The sequence below is a fragment of the Carettochelys insculpta genome, chromosome 12 (assembly GCF_033958435.1).
Source record: "Carettochelys insculpta isolate YL-2023 chromosome 12, ASM3395843v1, whole genome shotgun sequence".
NCBI lineage: Eukaryota > Metazoa > Chordata > Testudines > Carettochelyidae > Carettochelys > Carettochelys insculpta.
This window is the reverse complement of record NC_134148.1, coordinates 29,586,976-29,600,223: the sequence shown is the minus strand read 5'-3', so window position 1 is coordinate 29,600,223 and position 13,248 is coordinate 29,586,976. Positions and strand designations below refer to the sequence as shown.

Genomic DNA, 13,248 nt, shown 5'->3' with positions numbered 1-13,248 from the left:
ACCAGGAAAATGGATTGTGAAGACTAGAGATCTAGAACTGCCCTATTTTTAAAAGATGACGAGCAAGTTCTGTATTGGAGCCAATTAATTGTATTGGATAAATACATTCACCACAAGATTAGTTTTTCTGATTAAGTAAAGATAAATGATTTCAAATAAATGAAAGTAGCAGAGGCACTTGTTACATACACTTTAAATTATTTTCTATGCTCAATCCTGCATCTGTTTGTAAGGGCTGGACTACATTTGCAGTTTTTTCCCCCCAAAAATGTTTCCTCTACCATCCCCAAAAAGTTGAGATAAGAGGGTTCTTCCCTTGAAATAGTTACTCCAGCTCTGCGAATCATTTTTGTAGGCTCCCCACCCCCTTTCAAGGTTGAAAATGAACACATCTGGGCAAAGCACAGCTGTCGATTGTCAGCTTATCTGAATGTTCCTTTTGCAATGCTGTGGCTGTCAACTGTGGCTGTAAATGAGAGTGCACCATTTTGCGATGCTGTGACTGTGTGAATGCGCTTTTTCAACTTATTTCAACCTTGAGATGTTCGGAAAAAAGTATCAGTGAAACAAACGTACGCAGTGTCGACGCAGCCTAACGCAAGTCTTCCATTGACTTCAAGTGAAAATGTGAGGTGGGGACAGCAGGATCAGGGTATGTGCATTTGAATTGTGTGCAGATTAAAAGACTGGAGAGAAATTGCCAAATTCAAACTCAGAATGCAAGAAATAAGGTGTGATTATGCTTTTGGCACAGAAGTTAGCATTGCTTTTTATTGATAGCCTCATTGAAACCTGGGGAATTATGTGAATGTGGTGGCAATACACTGGGATGCAGAGATCAGATCATGACTGCATAATGAATGAGGAAACAAAATTGCCTTGTATAGGTATGAACTTCAAATGGAAAGGTCTTAGATGAGTGGGTGGACACTTACAGAAATCTTAATGAACATGAGGAATTCTCCTTTTACCAAAAGAAGAATGTGCAGTTAAATCTTGGAGTTCTTTAAATCTTTTTCCCTCTTTAAACCTTGACCTAATTAATTATAGCATATATATTACAATTTTGTGAGAAGTTCTTTTAAGGTGCTTAAGTTTGCCAAGGTAAAAAGCATCTTGTAAAATGTGGCTAAACACTTGTCTTTCTTACCAGCCAGTAGAAAAATATAACCCCAATTTATCTAGACTACCTAGTTCTGAATGATGCCTCTTCTTTTGCTGTCTTTCCTCCTTTATACTTGTGCAACCCAGATTAACAACTGTAAATATGATGAGCACTTGTACACCTGCTCATTTGAAAATAGTTTCAAGTTTGGCATATTCCATAATCCTGACTCTTGGAAGTAAGTTTCAAAAATACTGCCAGGGAAAGTGTGTGTCTAGGACTTAGCCATCTCCTTATTTACTGGAATCAATATAGGCAATACGCCATAAGGGAAAAGAATGCCAGGTTGAGATTTATATTCGAAGAAGCTCTAAGGCAGCCTTATTGCCTAGAGAGATTTGTGCTATTCAAGCTACAGTTATAACATAGAAATAGGATAAGGGCACAGTGTCTACAACCATCTATGAAAGAAAATGTAGCCAATAGTCTGTCCCAGGTATGTGCACCACTCTGTATGGTGGTTGACCTTAAATTCACCTTCTCTGAACGAAAAGGCCTTGCAGGGTTTGCGGTGAAAGCTGCCAGCAGTGTTCCATTCAGTCATCCAGGTGCTGCTCTTCCCACGTGGAAGTCGGGATGGCGCTGTAAGGGTCCATGATGACTTTTGCGCAGCGAATAATCATCACAAGCAAGAAAAGGCAAAGGAAGACGAAACATGCTAGTGTCAGTCCTTTGTCCACATCAACGTACACAGGCTCTGGTGTTGGCGCCTCCATTGTTTGTCGCTCCTCATCTGGGTTTGTGTTTACTGCTGTCGTCGTCATAATACACCTGCAAAACCACCATACTGTCAAACGAGAGGACTGCTAATTTGCATCACTAAGCGTGAGGAAACCAGCATCTTGTTTGTCAGTGGCAAAACTCCTATTGACTTCAATGGGCAGGATTTCACCCTGCTGGGTAAGAGAGTCTGGAAATGTTATGGGCCAGCAGGCAAAGCGGGACATAGAACTCGGCGCTGCCTCTTCTATGGTGATCGCCCTGTTTGGTAATTTGTCTCATCCCTGTTTGCTCCTGAGAAGCTAATAAAGAAGGGTTGTTTTCGGGTTGGGGTGGTTTTTTTTAACAAAGCAATCTATATTAAAGGGATACCACTAACTTAGATATCCTTAACAGCAAAAAATGAATTCGATTTCAACTGCCACATCTCTCCCTACTGGGTTTGACCACATCATGGTGTTTGCTGGCCAGTTGTGTAGCTTGCTGCTTCTTTAGCTCTTAATGCAATTGACGTATATTGGGACTCTAAAGGAGGGGAATTGACTCACAGAGTGAGTGGTGGGAGAGGTTTCCCTTGACATCCAGGCTGGTGAGCGAAGGAGGACAGCGGCTGTGCTGGAAAAGAGCAAGGAGAATGGGTTTTAAATACCTTTTGCAACTTTGGAGCTACTCCCCTATTAACCATGAACAGCTCCTTATTGTGCATTACCATTCAAACACACTTCAAGGGCCGGGGGGAAGAAACTGGACCTAGAATAAGCTCTTGTTTTGGGTGAGACCTTGGCACTAAAACACACCTATCTCCAAGATCTGCCTGTATTCGAAGTCCTGCCAGCTCAGCTGTTTCGGCAGCAGGCATTCACACTTGGTCACTATTCAGAAAGAAAGTGCAAGGTACTAACTGCTTTGGGCTGCATCACAGGTCAGCATAGATGTACTCCTGTTGTTTTGTGGTGCTGAATAAAAGAGGGATAATTGCTTGGGGCTCCCTGTATTTAATAGCAGAATAGTGGGAAAAGTGTCCTATTCTGTTGACAGCTCTGCCTTGAAATGTCTGAGCAAAGCTCACACGCTACTTGTGGGAAAGATTCAGTGAAATTGTCCCAGAGGGCTAGAGAGCTGTGTGGGTGCAAATAAGTGGGCACCTCCCAGGTGAATGCCAGGAGAGGTGGGGGGTGGGGCAAAGGAGACAATTGATGAGCCCTCTTCCTATCTTGCCCCAGGGCCCACAGTGGCTTTTGGCCCTACTGGCACCTCCACAAGTTGCTCCTACAACTGCCAGACAGCGATGTGAGCCACTCAAAGCCAGCTCCCCACCAGTTAACCACACACTGTTTCTACTATTTTCCTGCATCTAACCATGGCATGCAGGCAACACGTTCTGGACTTGAAAACTTGCATCCAGTCAGCTTTTACAATGAATTTTCAGTACATATGTGTAGTTTGAATTGTGGCTTATTGGCTTGCATGTAGCTTGCAGTCAGTGCAAGGGTGGAGCTGTTTTTTACTATGTGCACTGTATTGCATGTAATTTGGTTACTGGTAAGCTTTGCCTGCAGAAGTGTGTACTTTGAATGGCAGGAAAAGTGTGTCTTTTTCCCGTTTACTTTCTGTCAGTTTTGCCTGTTATGGCCAGTGCTAGCTTTTAGCATAAACTGGCTATTTTAAAACAGAATTCCTGTATTCCCTGTCCAGGCAACTGCCATTGTAAGAATGGGGGGAGGGGAGGGAGGAGGCTTAAGTGTCAAGAGCTCTGAAGAAAGTGCGAAGTGCATTACTGGGGGAGCAGTAAATTACACCTGCCTGAGGCTACTTCCCCAATGATCCATTTACTCTTTGGCTACGGTTACACTGGTAAGATTTCCCAGCAAAACCCTGGTTTTGTTGACCAAACTCATGGAGTGTGCACACACACAATGGGATTTGTTGATGGTATCTGGACAAAACACACACACACACACACACACACACACCTCATAGAGCTAGAAGGGATGTTGGGAGGACATTGAGTTCAGTATGCCCTCTTGGGGGGACCAAGCACCATCCCCCACCTTTTTTTTTTTAAATCTAATTGCCCCAGATCCCTAAATGGCCGCCTCAAGGATGGAGCTCACAATCCTTAGTTTGAGAGGCCAATGTTCAAACCAGTGAGCTATCCCTCCCATCCTGCCCCACAGCACTTTGCTGGTAGTGTTCTTCCTCAAAGCTTTTAGATAGAACAGTGCTGTTGACAGACAACAACAACAACAACAACAAAAAGCTGTGTGGACAAGCCGGGGGGGGGGGAGGCGGGCTTCTCTCCACAGACAGGGCATCCAGAACAATGGGCTTCCAGCTGCCTGTTTTGTGGAGAGAGCAGCCGGGCTGTGCAGCTGCTCTTTCGACAGAGCCAAGTGCTGTCTGAGTTGGCTTTTGTGTGTGGCTGCACTCTGTCAACTGAAGTGTTCTTGGGAAATCAGTTCTGACAGTGACTTCTGTTGACAGAGCGCTGTAGTGTACCCATAGCCTTTGGGTTTTAAGCAAAGCAGGGGTATTGGTTAAGTCACAAGACAAAGTTGCGCAAGAGTAATACAGAGGACATCTGTCAAATACAATGGAGAGCCCCAGGGCAAGAGAGCTTCTGCTCAGTTACCAGTGTGTAAACCAGCCGAGTTCAGGCTTCTCTTGTTCTTTTTTGTTTTGGTTTGGTTTGTTCTTTTGGTTTTTTTTTTTTTTTTTTTTTTGAAGAACACTGAAAAAGGCATTTCTAGAACATGCCTTAGAGGAGGGCAGATTTCAGTCACTGTGACCCAGGGCAGCTATAAATTTGACCAGAGAGATCTCTGCTGCAGGGACCATTGATTTTTGGATCTGTTGTTGGACTGTATTTGTCCTTAGTACTTCTGCATCCACAGAGGCATCTCGCTAGTAGAATCATACTGATTGGAGACTCGATTAATGTTGCTAGCAAAACGTTCAGGCTTTTGTTGGCAGGGCTCACAGCTGAGAGGGGATTCAGGCAAGCCTGTGTCAATAGTAGTAACATTTTACTGGTAAAATTTTTGAATGTAGACCATGCCACAGTAAACTATCCTGAGATACAGACCTTCTCCCCTTTGTGCGCCACAAATCTGGGTTTGAGACAGTAATTCTAGAACTCTGCTATCCCAACTGTTAAAAGCTGAGTCTGGTTCTGCTGTTAGGCTAAAATACAAATGCATCAGAATTGAGAGCATCTGAATTCGGATGAAGGGCCCAGTTCAGCAAAGCACATACGCTCAAGCTGACAATCCTGTGACTTCAAGCAGGTAAAGTTAGGATCTGTCCTGACTATCTTATTTAACTAAGTTACTGCCGCCATAATTAGAATGTGAAGGTCACCATAATCAGAGGTGAAATGGCCCAAATGGGACCAACGGAAGTAAATAGCTGAAGCAGCCAGATACCATGGGACTCCTCCTTCCCCTGCTTACATAAAAACACTGCCTTGGAGCAGGCCAGCATGGACAGGGATAGCTCAGCAGTATAGAAGAAAATGCACAAAGGAGCTGATGTTTACAATTTCAAATACTGGCAGGCATGAGACCAGGGCATGAAATACTCAAAGTTAAGTGACGATGAGAAAGATTTGTGTCATGATCCTCAAGCATGAACAGCTGCTAAATATTCATGTGATGAAGACTGAACAGTGCAAGCAGCATGTGCTATACTCCTGGTGAGGGAATCCACAAGTGTTGCTCGTTATTGAATCTCTAGCTCACAAACCAATACCATTCGCTCCTCTGAGGGCTGGATTACCTCTGCCTATTTTGGTATATTTATTGTGGGGAGGTCTACACTAGACCCGAAATTCAATCCTAGATATGCAATTCCAGCTACAACAACTGCTTGCTGGAATAGATTTATCTAGTACTGACTTTTCTGGCCATCCTCACTGTGTCTCTCATCGACCTTCCTTACCCCCGAAGTACAGGGGTTGAGTGTTGAGCTCGGGTAGTTTGATTTTGTGCATCCCTACCAGGCACACAAAATCGAATCCCAGAAGATTCACCCTGACTGGGTTGATCTCCTGGTAATTATAGATGTACCTTAAAGCACCTATTGTGACAAGACTGTCATCCATTTCTGTGACACAATGCAATAGTAGCATTGGGGAGCTGATGCTTGCATCCCAGAAGGTTGGGGGGAAAGGAGAAAATTATTTTAGGAAGGTCAGAGGGGAGTCAGGGGCACATGATACACTTAAACTACTTGTGATGTGTCCCTAGGAGCTGAACCAAGTATTGCAATAAATTGCCTGAACTGTCTATTTTAGGACATGGCAAAATTCAAATGAAGTTGAGGGATGAACAAAAATAATCCAAATATCCCTCAGAGCTGACAAGACAACAATGCAGTGATGTCAAAGGACAGGATATCAGATCATGTACCTCATCAGCATGATAAACAGTGATAGTTATAGTAAGAATTGCTATTCAGATGGAAGTCTAGGAATTTTGAATGGGTAATAAAATGCTACAGATCACAGTGGTGAAGCAGAGCTTTCAGTTGTTATGTTGTTGCAAAGGAAAGAACTCACATACTTGGATGCATGATTTAAATATAGGCCCTGATTTACATTTTTGGGGTTGCTGGGATGGAGTGTTCACGCTGCACTTCACCTGAAAGAGTTAAGGCAGAGGGGAAGATGCTAATAAACCTAATAGGTGGTGCCTGTGGGAGAATTAGGCTGGGTAGGTCCTCGAAGATTAATTTCAGCGGAGCAGGTATAAGCCAGGCTGTTCCAAAACCAGAAGAGGTGAAAGGGGGCTCTACAGGATGTGGTCTGTAGTCACTTCCTGGGTGAGGGAGGTGAAATAGCCACAGGGAGCTAAAGAAGAAAGCATAGGGAAATAACAGAGCATGGGAATAGCAGACTGTTTCTTGGACATCCTGGTGCTGAAACTGAGGGTAGTGGGCAGGCCTGAATTTTCCTATCTGTAATGGAGGAAAGTGACCCAGTTTTCAACTGTAGGATGTCCTGGGAAGGTAACTGCACAGCTGATCTGGAGACCCTTTGTTCCCTAGAAGAGGGGGAAACACAGTGATCTACCTAGAGGGCTAAGCCCTGAAGAGGAAGGTGCTGAGTCACGAAGAGGGATCACGTGGAGTTGCACTGAGAGAGAGGTTGCAGGGCTTGTGAATAAGCAACAGAAGGGGGCTTCAGATGTGGAAGGAGCTAATACCGGAGCAGCCCAAAGGAGGTGCCCTCGTGGTAAGTGAAGTCTAGCACAGTTGCTAGTTCCAACAATTTTATCACTAGTCTCATGAAACTTGGAGGCTTGAGGATGGAAGGGGACATGTGTTAAATGCACCAGCCCCTTGGAACCCTGTCTTTGTCAGAATCCCAGCTTCCCTTAAAATAAATAAATGAAAAGCATTGAGCCCTCCTGGATGCAGAGAAAAGCTTGAAAACGTGACCTGAATGCATCCCAAAGGTACAAAAAGCAGAAGGCAAATTAAAAAAAAAAAATTGTTTTAATCTTGTGCTGTTCTACCAGTCTCCTGAGTTTATTGGGCCTGACTAATGGTTAGTGATGTCTGTGGATTGGCAATACTGTTGCAGGACCAGGGCCTTAGTAAGCTCACTTGAACAACCATCTCTCATTTGCCTGTCTTCTATTGCGGGACTAAAACTGATGAACGCTATAGTCCATCAAATCTATTTTGCCTCTTACTGTTCCTTAGCAGGAAATTAAGCTTTCCATGACTGCTTCTTTGTTTTTATTTCTTGTATATCAGTTAATAGATTCTTATTCTGTAATACAAGCATAGCCAAAGAAAAGTCTCACGATCAATGTGTTTCACTGACTGCTGCTCAAAGCATTCTGCAGACAGTTCGGTTAATTGAAATCCTAAAAATTATACAAATGTTTGGGTCTTTTTACTTCAGCTCCCTGAGTGGAGTTTTGTGCTGGTGTAGAAACAACAGACGTACCATTGCTGTTACTGGTATCTTGCTGCAGCTGCTGCTTTTTCACATTTGAATCAGATGGCCAGTTTACCATATGTGCTAATTGTCATCTTCTATATCCTTGCCTGGGGGAGGGGGAGAAGAAAGGGTAGCAGTAGCCCTTCCATTAAGGGCCCAATTCAGCATAGCACTTCAGCCCATGTTTAAATGCAATTTAAGCATGTGCTCTAAGTGCTTTGCTGAATTGGGACCTAAGAACTGTTGCAGATATCAGTTAGAGAGTCTGTTGCTGCAGTCTTTAGCGAACTAAATCTCTGTTTTCTGGCTTTTCACCTGGGTCAACTCATGTCCAAAGTGGAATTCTCCATAATTATATTGTAACAAAATGGCAAGAGCGTGCCTAAAATTGCTGCAGTCTTCTCTGAGACGTTAACACCAGTGTCCACTTGGCAATCCAAAGACTATGGCTAATGTACTAATCCCCAAGAGGAGACCTTGTCTTGCTTGGGGTAGACTTCTCAGGATAGTGCGCTCTGTTACAACTGCGCAATGTATCTGCATATGAACTATGCTAGCTCAGAGAGCCGAGGCAAGAAAAGGACAGAACAAAAACTTAAAAAAAAAAAAACCTAAAGGACATCAATAGTCTCCTAATTCACAGACATCTGAGGGTCTTAAAAACTGGAAGATAAGTGAATAACTAGAGGGAATGGATCAGCTTCAAAGTGTTTGGTAGATCAACATAGACAACATAGTTAAGGATGCAATTAACTTCCAGTAAAACTAATGCTGCTAAGCAGCTGGTTTGTTTAAAGAGGAACTATTCTGTAGTGTACAGAGCCCAGACTGAGGGCTTCAGTGGCAAATGGAGCCTGGTGTGGACTCATTGCACTGGGGTGACTTTCAACCCAAGAGAATAGAAAGAACCCTGCAGTTTTGAAGCAGAACCTGCTGTAGGCTGGGAGCAGCAGGTCATGTGATTCAGGAATACAGAAATGCCTGAAGGGGTTGGTTCAAATCTGGGGCCAGGCATGGATTTGTGCATTTGTCCCAATCTTCTTCTTTTCCCTCTACTCTAGCGGAAAGATCCTCGTAACAGCCCCATATATTGTGCAACTTTCTTTCTCCAGCATGTAGGGCTGGGGGAGTAAAGTGTACCCTGCACTCACTGCTACACGCAGGGAAAGGGTAGCAAGCCCATGGAGGCTGTTCTCACTGTTTTATAATGCTGCTTTCCCAGGCTGCAGATGATACCCTTCTCTGAAATCTTTCAGGCAAACTCAGTGATACAAAGACTTGCTGCTGTCACAGGTGGTAACATCATGTCTATTTGTACAGGCAATCAGACTGGGGGGGTGCCTGGCTCTAATGTAGTGATACAGCCAATTGACTAGCAGTGTGTGCACATGGGGGTGGGGGGAAAAATCAGTAAAAGTGATGGTAACAATCTGTGCTTCTGTGATATACTAGCCTCTGAATTGCAGGGCATGACATTCCCTGGTCAGTCCTGCCTGGCTGTTTAACAATAGGTGTGTATTTATCTTTTCAGATTAGCTGGAAACAGCAGACTCATGAAAGGGAAATCCAGAGTGCAAATGACTGCTTAGGAATCAGAGGATCCATTACACTAGAATTTACCACACTATGCAATAAAACCTATGCTCCTTTGCCCTGGAAAGCTTTGCAGGCAGCTCCCCAGCTTTACAGGATTTGAGGTCCTTTCTGTTATGCCAGGAGCTGGAGAGCAGCCCTGAACTGGGAGACACAGTTCTTGTCCTCTGCAGCCTGGAGAGTAGGAAGGTGATTGTGGTTTCAAGCTGCAAATCTGTAATGCACTGTACTTTGTCAACATGCAACACAAAACCATTGTCACATTGCTGTGTCAGGCAGAAGAAAGTCATAAATCATCTGGTCCAATTAAATCCTTGTCAGGTGTGATAGTTGTAGGCAGATATTGGGAGCAATGCTGACTTGCGTAAGGTGAAAATTTGGCCAAAGCTGCTTAGTTTTGCCTTATTTTCCTTTTTCCTGAGGGCAAGATATTCTCCAGGTCTCTCCTCCTTCGAGGGCTGCCACAGAGGAGATGGCATTTTTTTTTCCCCAATGACCTAATGTCTTACAGAGGAACAAACAGGTGTTTATTTGCTACCATTCCCTCTGTCAGCTTTTAAACAGCCCCACCCCCACCCCCATGCAGCAAGACTTGTATCCAGACAATTCTCATTGTCATCCAGGTAAGAAAAATTAATCATTCAAAATGAGCGCTGCATGGTGCCTAATAAGGTTGAGATGGCAATGACCTACCCCAGTCAGAATGTATTACAGGTGGAACGCATAAATATTAACAGTGCCTACTGTGGTTAATTAGTGTTTTCCACATAAATCTAAACATGAATTTCCATCGTGTTGGCAGCTGGAAGCACTATGGGTGTGAAATTTATCAACTCCCAATGAGCTGTTATGGGTTTCTTTCAGCTGTTTTATTTTTATTCTTAATTTCTTTCATTAAATAAATGGTTCTTAACAAGCTGCGGCAGGGAAGAAATGTTCCATTTTCATTTGGCTGCCTGCTGGGCTTCCTCTCCCTCTATTAAATGGAGTATATTGAATTTTTCATTGCTCTGCCTCGGTTTACCTTTAGACTCTGCTCCCAGCTGAGAGACTGGGTGTAGAGAGCACTAGGCTCTGGGAGATATCTGGACTGTGGTGTCATCAGAACAGACTCTCGGAGCTGTCGGTACATCCTTCTAGGCAGATACAAAGCACACAACAACTATGTTCTATTACAGTGTTTCTCAACTTTTTTTTATAAAGTACTCCTTTTAAAAAAAAAAATCATAAGTACCTCTAATACCTACAATTTTCACTCCATTTTTTTTTCTACCATTGCAACACATTTGTTTAAACAACTTAATCGTAACTGGTTGGTTGGAAGAAATTGCCTTTGGCAATAAACTTGCCATCGTACTTATGACTGTGCAAAAAAAAAGTCCTTTTTTTATTCATAAAAACTTTGAGAAATACCAAATTAATATGCCCTCTGGAAGAGCTCTGTGTACCGCCACAGGTGTACATGCCCCTGGTTGAGAGTCATCGTTCTCTTACAATGAAGCAAGGAGAAGAGATGGGTGACGCTTGGGAGGGGAACAAGACCCACAGCATAGTAACATAAGATTCTGTAATAGAGAGATAGCCGTGCTAGTCTATATACTATCAAAACAAAAAAGCAGTCCAGTAGCACTTTAAAGTGCTACTGGACTGCTTTTTTTGTTTTGTTAATATTCTGTACCTGGGTGACTGCTAACAATAGGGATTTTCCCTGCTGTCCTCGGAGCTTTTAGAGCCACTGACTTAGATGTTCAAGTAGATCTGTTTTGGATGAACCTAAGAGTGGATGAAAATATTAAAACATACTTTTTTACTTCAGATTGGCTTGTTTTTCTTGAAGATTAAAGGTTGCTTCAGACCTCAGCTGGAAAAGGGCAGTGTCACTTCTGCTTAACGGCATGCACCACTACGTGCAAATGAAATTCAGCCCTTGTGCAACAATTCCCAAACAACAAAAGCAATCCAGAGGGTGCATGCAAAAGGCTCATCCCCCCACCAAACTCCCTGCTCTCATTACACACTGTCAGACAAATTCCTAACTGGCTCCTTTCCCTGTTTAATAGAAAATTGACTGATTCCTCATCATAAAATGTAAGCCATGTGCAGGGAGGGGAGGAAAGGGAAACCATGCTGGATTTCATAAATATAATTTCATCCGTACCTTCCAGAGGTGAGGCCCTTACGCATATGATAGCGTTCTGGTAGTGGAATTCCTAAAGTTTCATTGGTGCTCGCAGTGGCTTTACCTGCATAGAGACACTAATCAGATTCACTTCCGCACAGACCTGGAAGCAGTTCCATTGTCACGTAGGTGTCCTGGGAGGAAAAAAAAAAGTCTCCTTTGCACATGTACAGTGAATGTTACAGATTTCCTGTAAGCTCCAAGGGGCCCTCTGCAGCAAGAGACTGAAGGGACATTTGGTGTGGATCCTTCTTGATTTAAAGGAGAATTCTCATCTGCTAATACCTATATAAAAGTTGCTCAGATAATTGACCTCGTTCCCAGTTCTGTCTCCAGGTGCACAGCAAATGAGTTCACCACTAATTTAAACTTCACATCTGTAAAATAGGAGTCTGGACACTAATCAGACCATAGTCTCTTTTAATAATTGTATTTTTAATAATTCATAATCAGAGGTAATTAAGTATTTAGTCAAAATGAAATACTATGGGCAGACCGACATGAGCTTCTGTGTCTAGAAAGCTATTCTTTAACTACTGCCTCTCTTTAGAAAAACCACTAACTGTCCTTACAATTCTTTCAAGAGGAAATCAATACTCAATTTTAGTAGCACAACCATCCCATGATCCTGGTTACTTTTGGCTACCTCTAGCATAAAGAAAGGTGACTGGTTTTGGGGTGGAGGGGTTAACTTCATACTTATTTTTCCTCCCATGCTCCAAATGATTCGCTTCAGTCAAAATTAATTAACATACTTTTACTTCAAAAGGCTTAAAATCAGATTGAGGGGAACAAATTTTTGTGAGCTTAACTGTTATTGAGCTTGTTTAGATAACAGCAAGAGAAAGAAATGTCCTCCCCCCCCACTATGTTTATTTAAACAAATGTAATGGTATAAATGACTGGCTTGTGAAAGCCCCTTTGAAGATTAGAGATCATTTGTGGTTGCCCAAAAAGTTGGTGAGCGTACGAATCGGTCTAGAGAAAACATTTAAGCCTTATATTGTACAAACATTTTTCTCTGACTTCACTTCAGCCATGGTCTGAAGAAGTGGATCTATCCCATGAAAGCTCACCACCTAATCAATTATTTTGTTAGTCTTTAAAGTGCTACTAGACTGCTTTTTTTTGCTTTTACTTGGAATCGTTACGTGCTGCTGATGGACCTGGGTTGCTAGCACCAGGGATAGAACCTGCCAGCATAGGGTCTCATGCCCTGCACTCTACCACATGAGCTAAAGGCCAGCTGGCTCTCAGCAGAGGCTGTAGAGCAGAGACGTCACTCACCCCAGATGAGGTCTTAGTGCCTCTGGGTACTACAGTGACATTGTCCTGAAGTGGCCAAGTGATGAGCAATGCTAACACACCCGCCTCTCCTACCTGAGAAGGAAGTGACCAGTCTCCTTCATAGGCCAGACTGGGGGACTCTGCAGCCTTCTCTTTCCAGCAGGAGTGGTACAGTTTGTTTCCACAGCAATACTGAATGTTGCTTTTCTTTATAATTATTATTATTATTTTTTAAATGTCGTCAATAATTAACCAATTTACAGGGCTTAATTCCTTTGTGTTTGTAAAGAGCTTTTAGATCCTCCTCTGTGTGGTTCTGTCAAAATGCAACGTAATAGAAAGGATGCCTAGAGA

The 13,248-nt window shown here is 43.1% G+C and overlaps 1 protein-coding gene across 1 annotated transcript; it reads right to left on the bottom strand.

The window, feature by feature from the left end:
* Positions 1-263: 263 nt before the first annotated feature.
* Positions 264-11,713, bottom strand: CTXND1 (cortexin domain containing 1). The gene is made up of 4 exons (XM_075007064.1): positions 11,587-11,713; positions 10,453-10,564; positions 2,434-2,500; positions 264-1,936 (listed from the first exon to the last, which is right to left on the bottom strand). The coding sequence occupies exon 4, from the start codon at positions 1,927-1,929 to the stop codon at positions 1,702-1,704; it is 228 nt and encodes a 75-aa protein (XP_074863165.1). The 5' UTR covers positions 1,930-1,936; positions 2,434-2,500; positions 10,453-10,564; positions 11,587-11,713; the 3' UTR covers positions 264-1,701.
* Between the last annotated feature and the right edge of the window lie 1,535 nt (positions 11,714-13,248).

Excerpts from the sequence above, each read along its gene's own strand:
- CTXND1 (XM_075007064.1), bottom strand. The coding sequence starts at position 1,929 with ATGACGACGACAGCAGTAAACACAAACCCAGATGAGGAGCGACAAACA.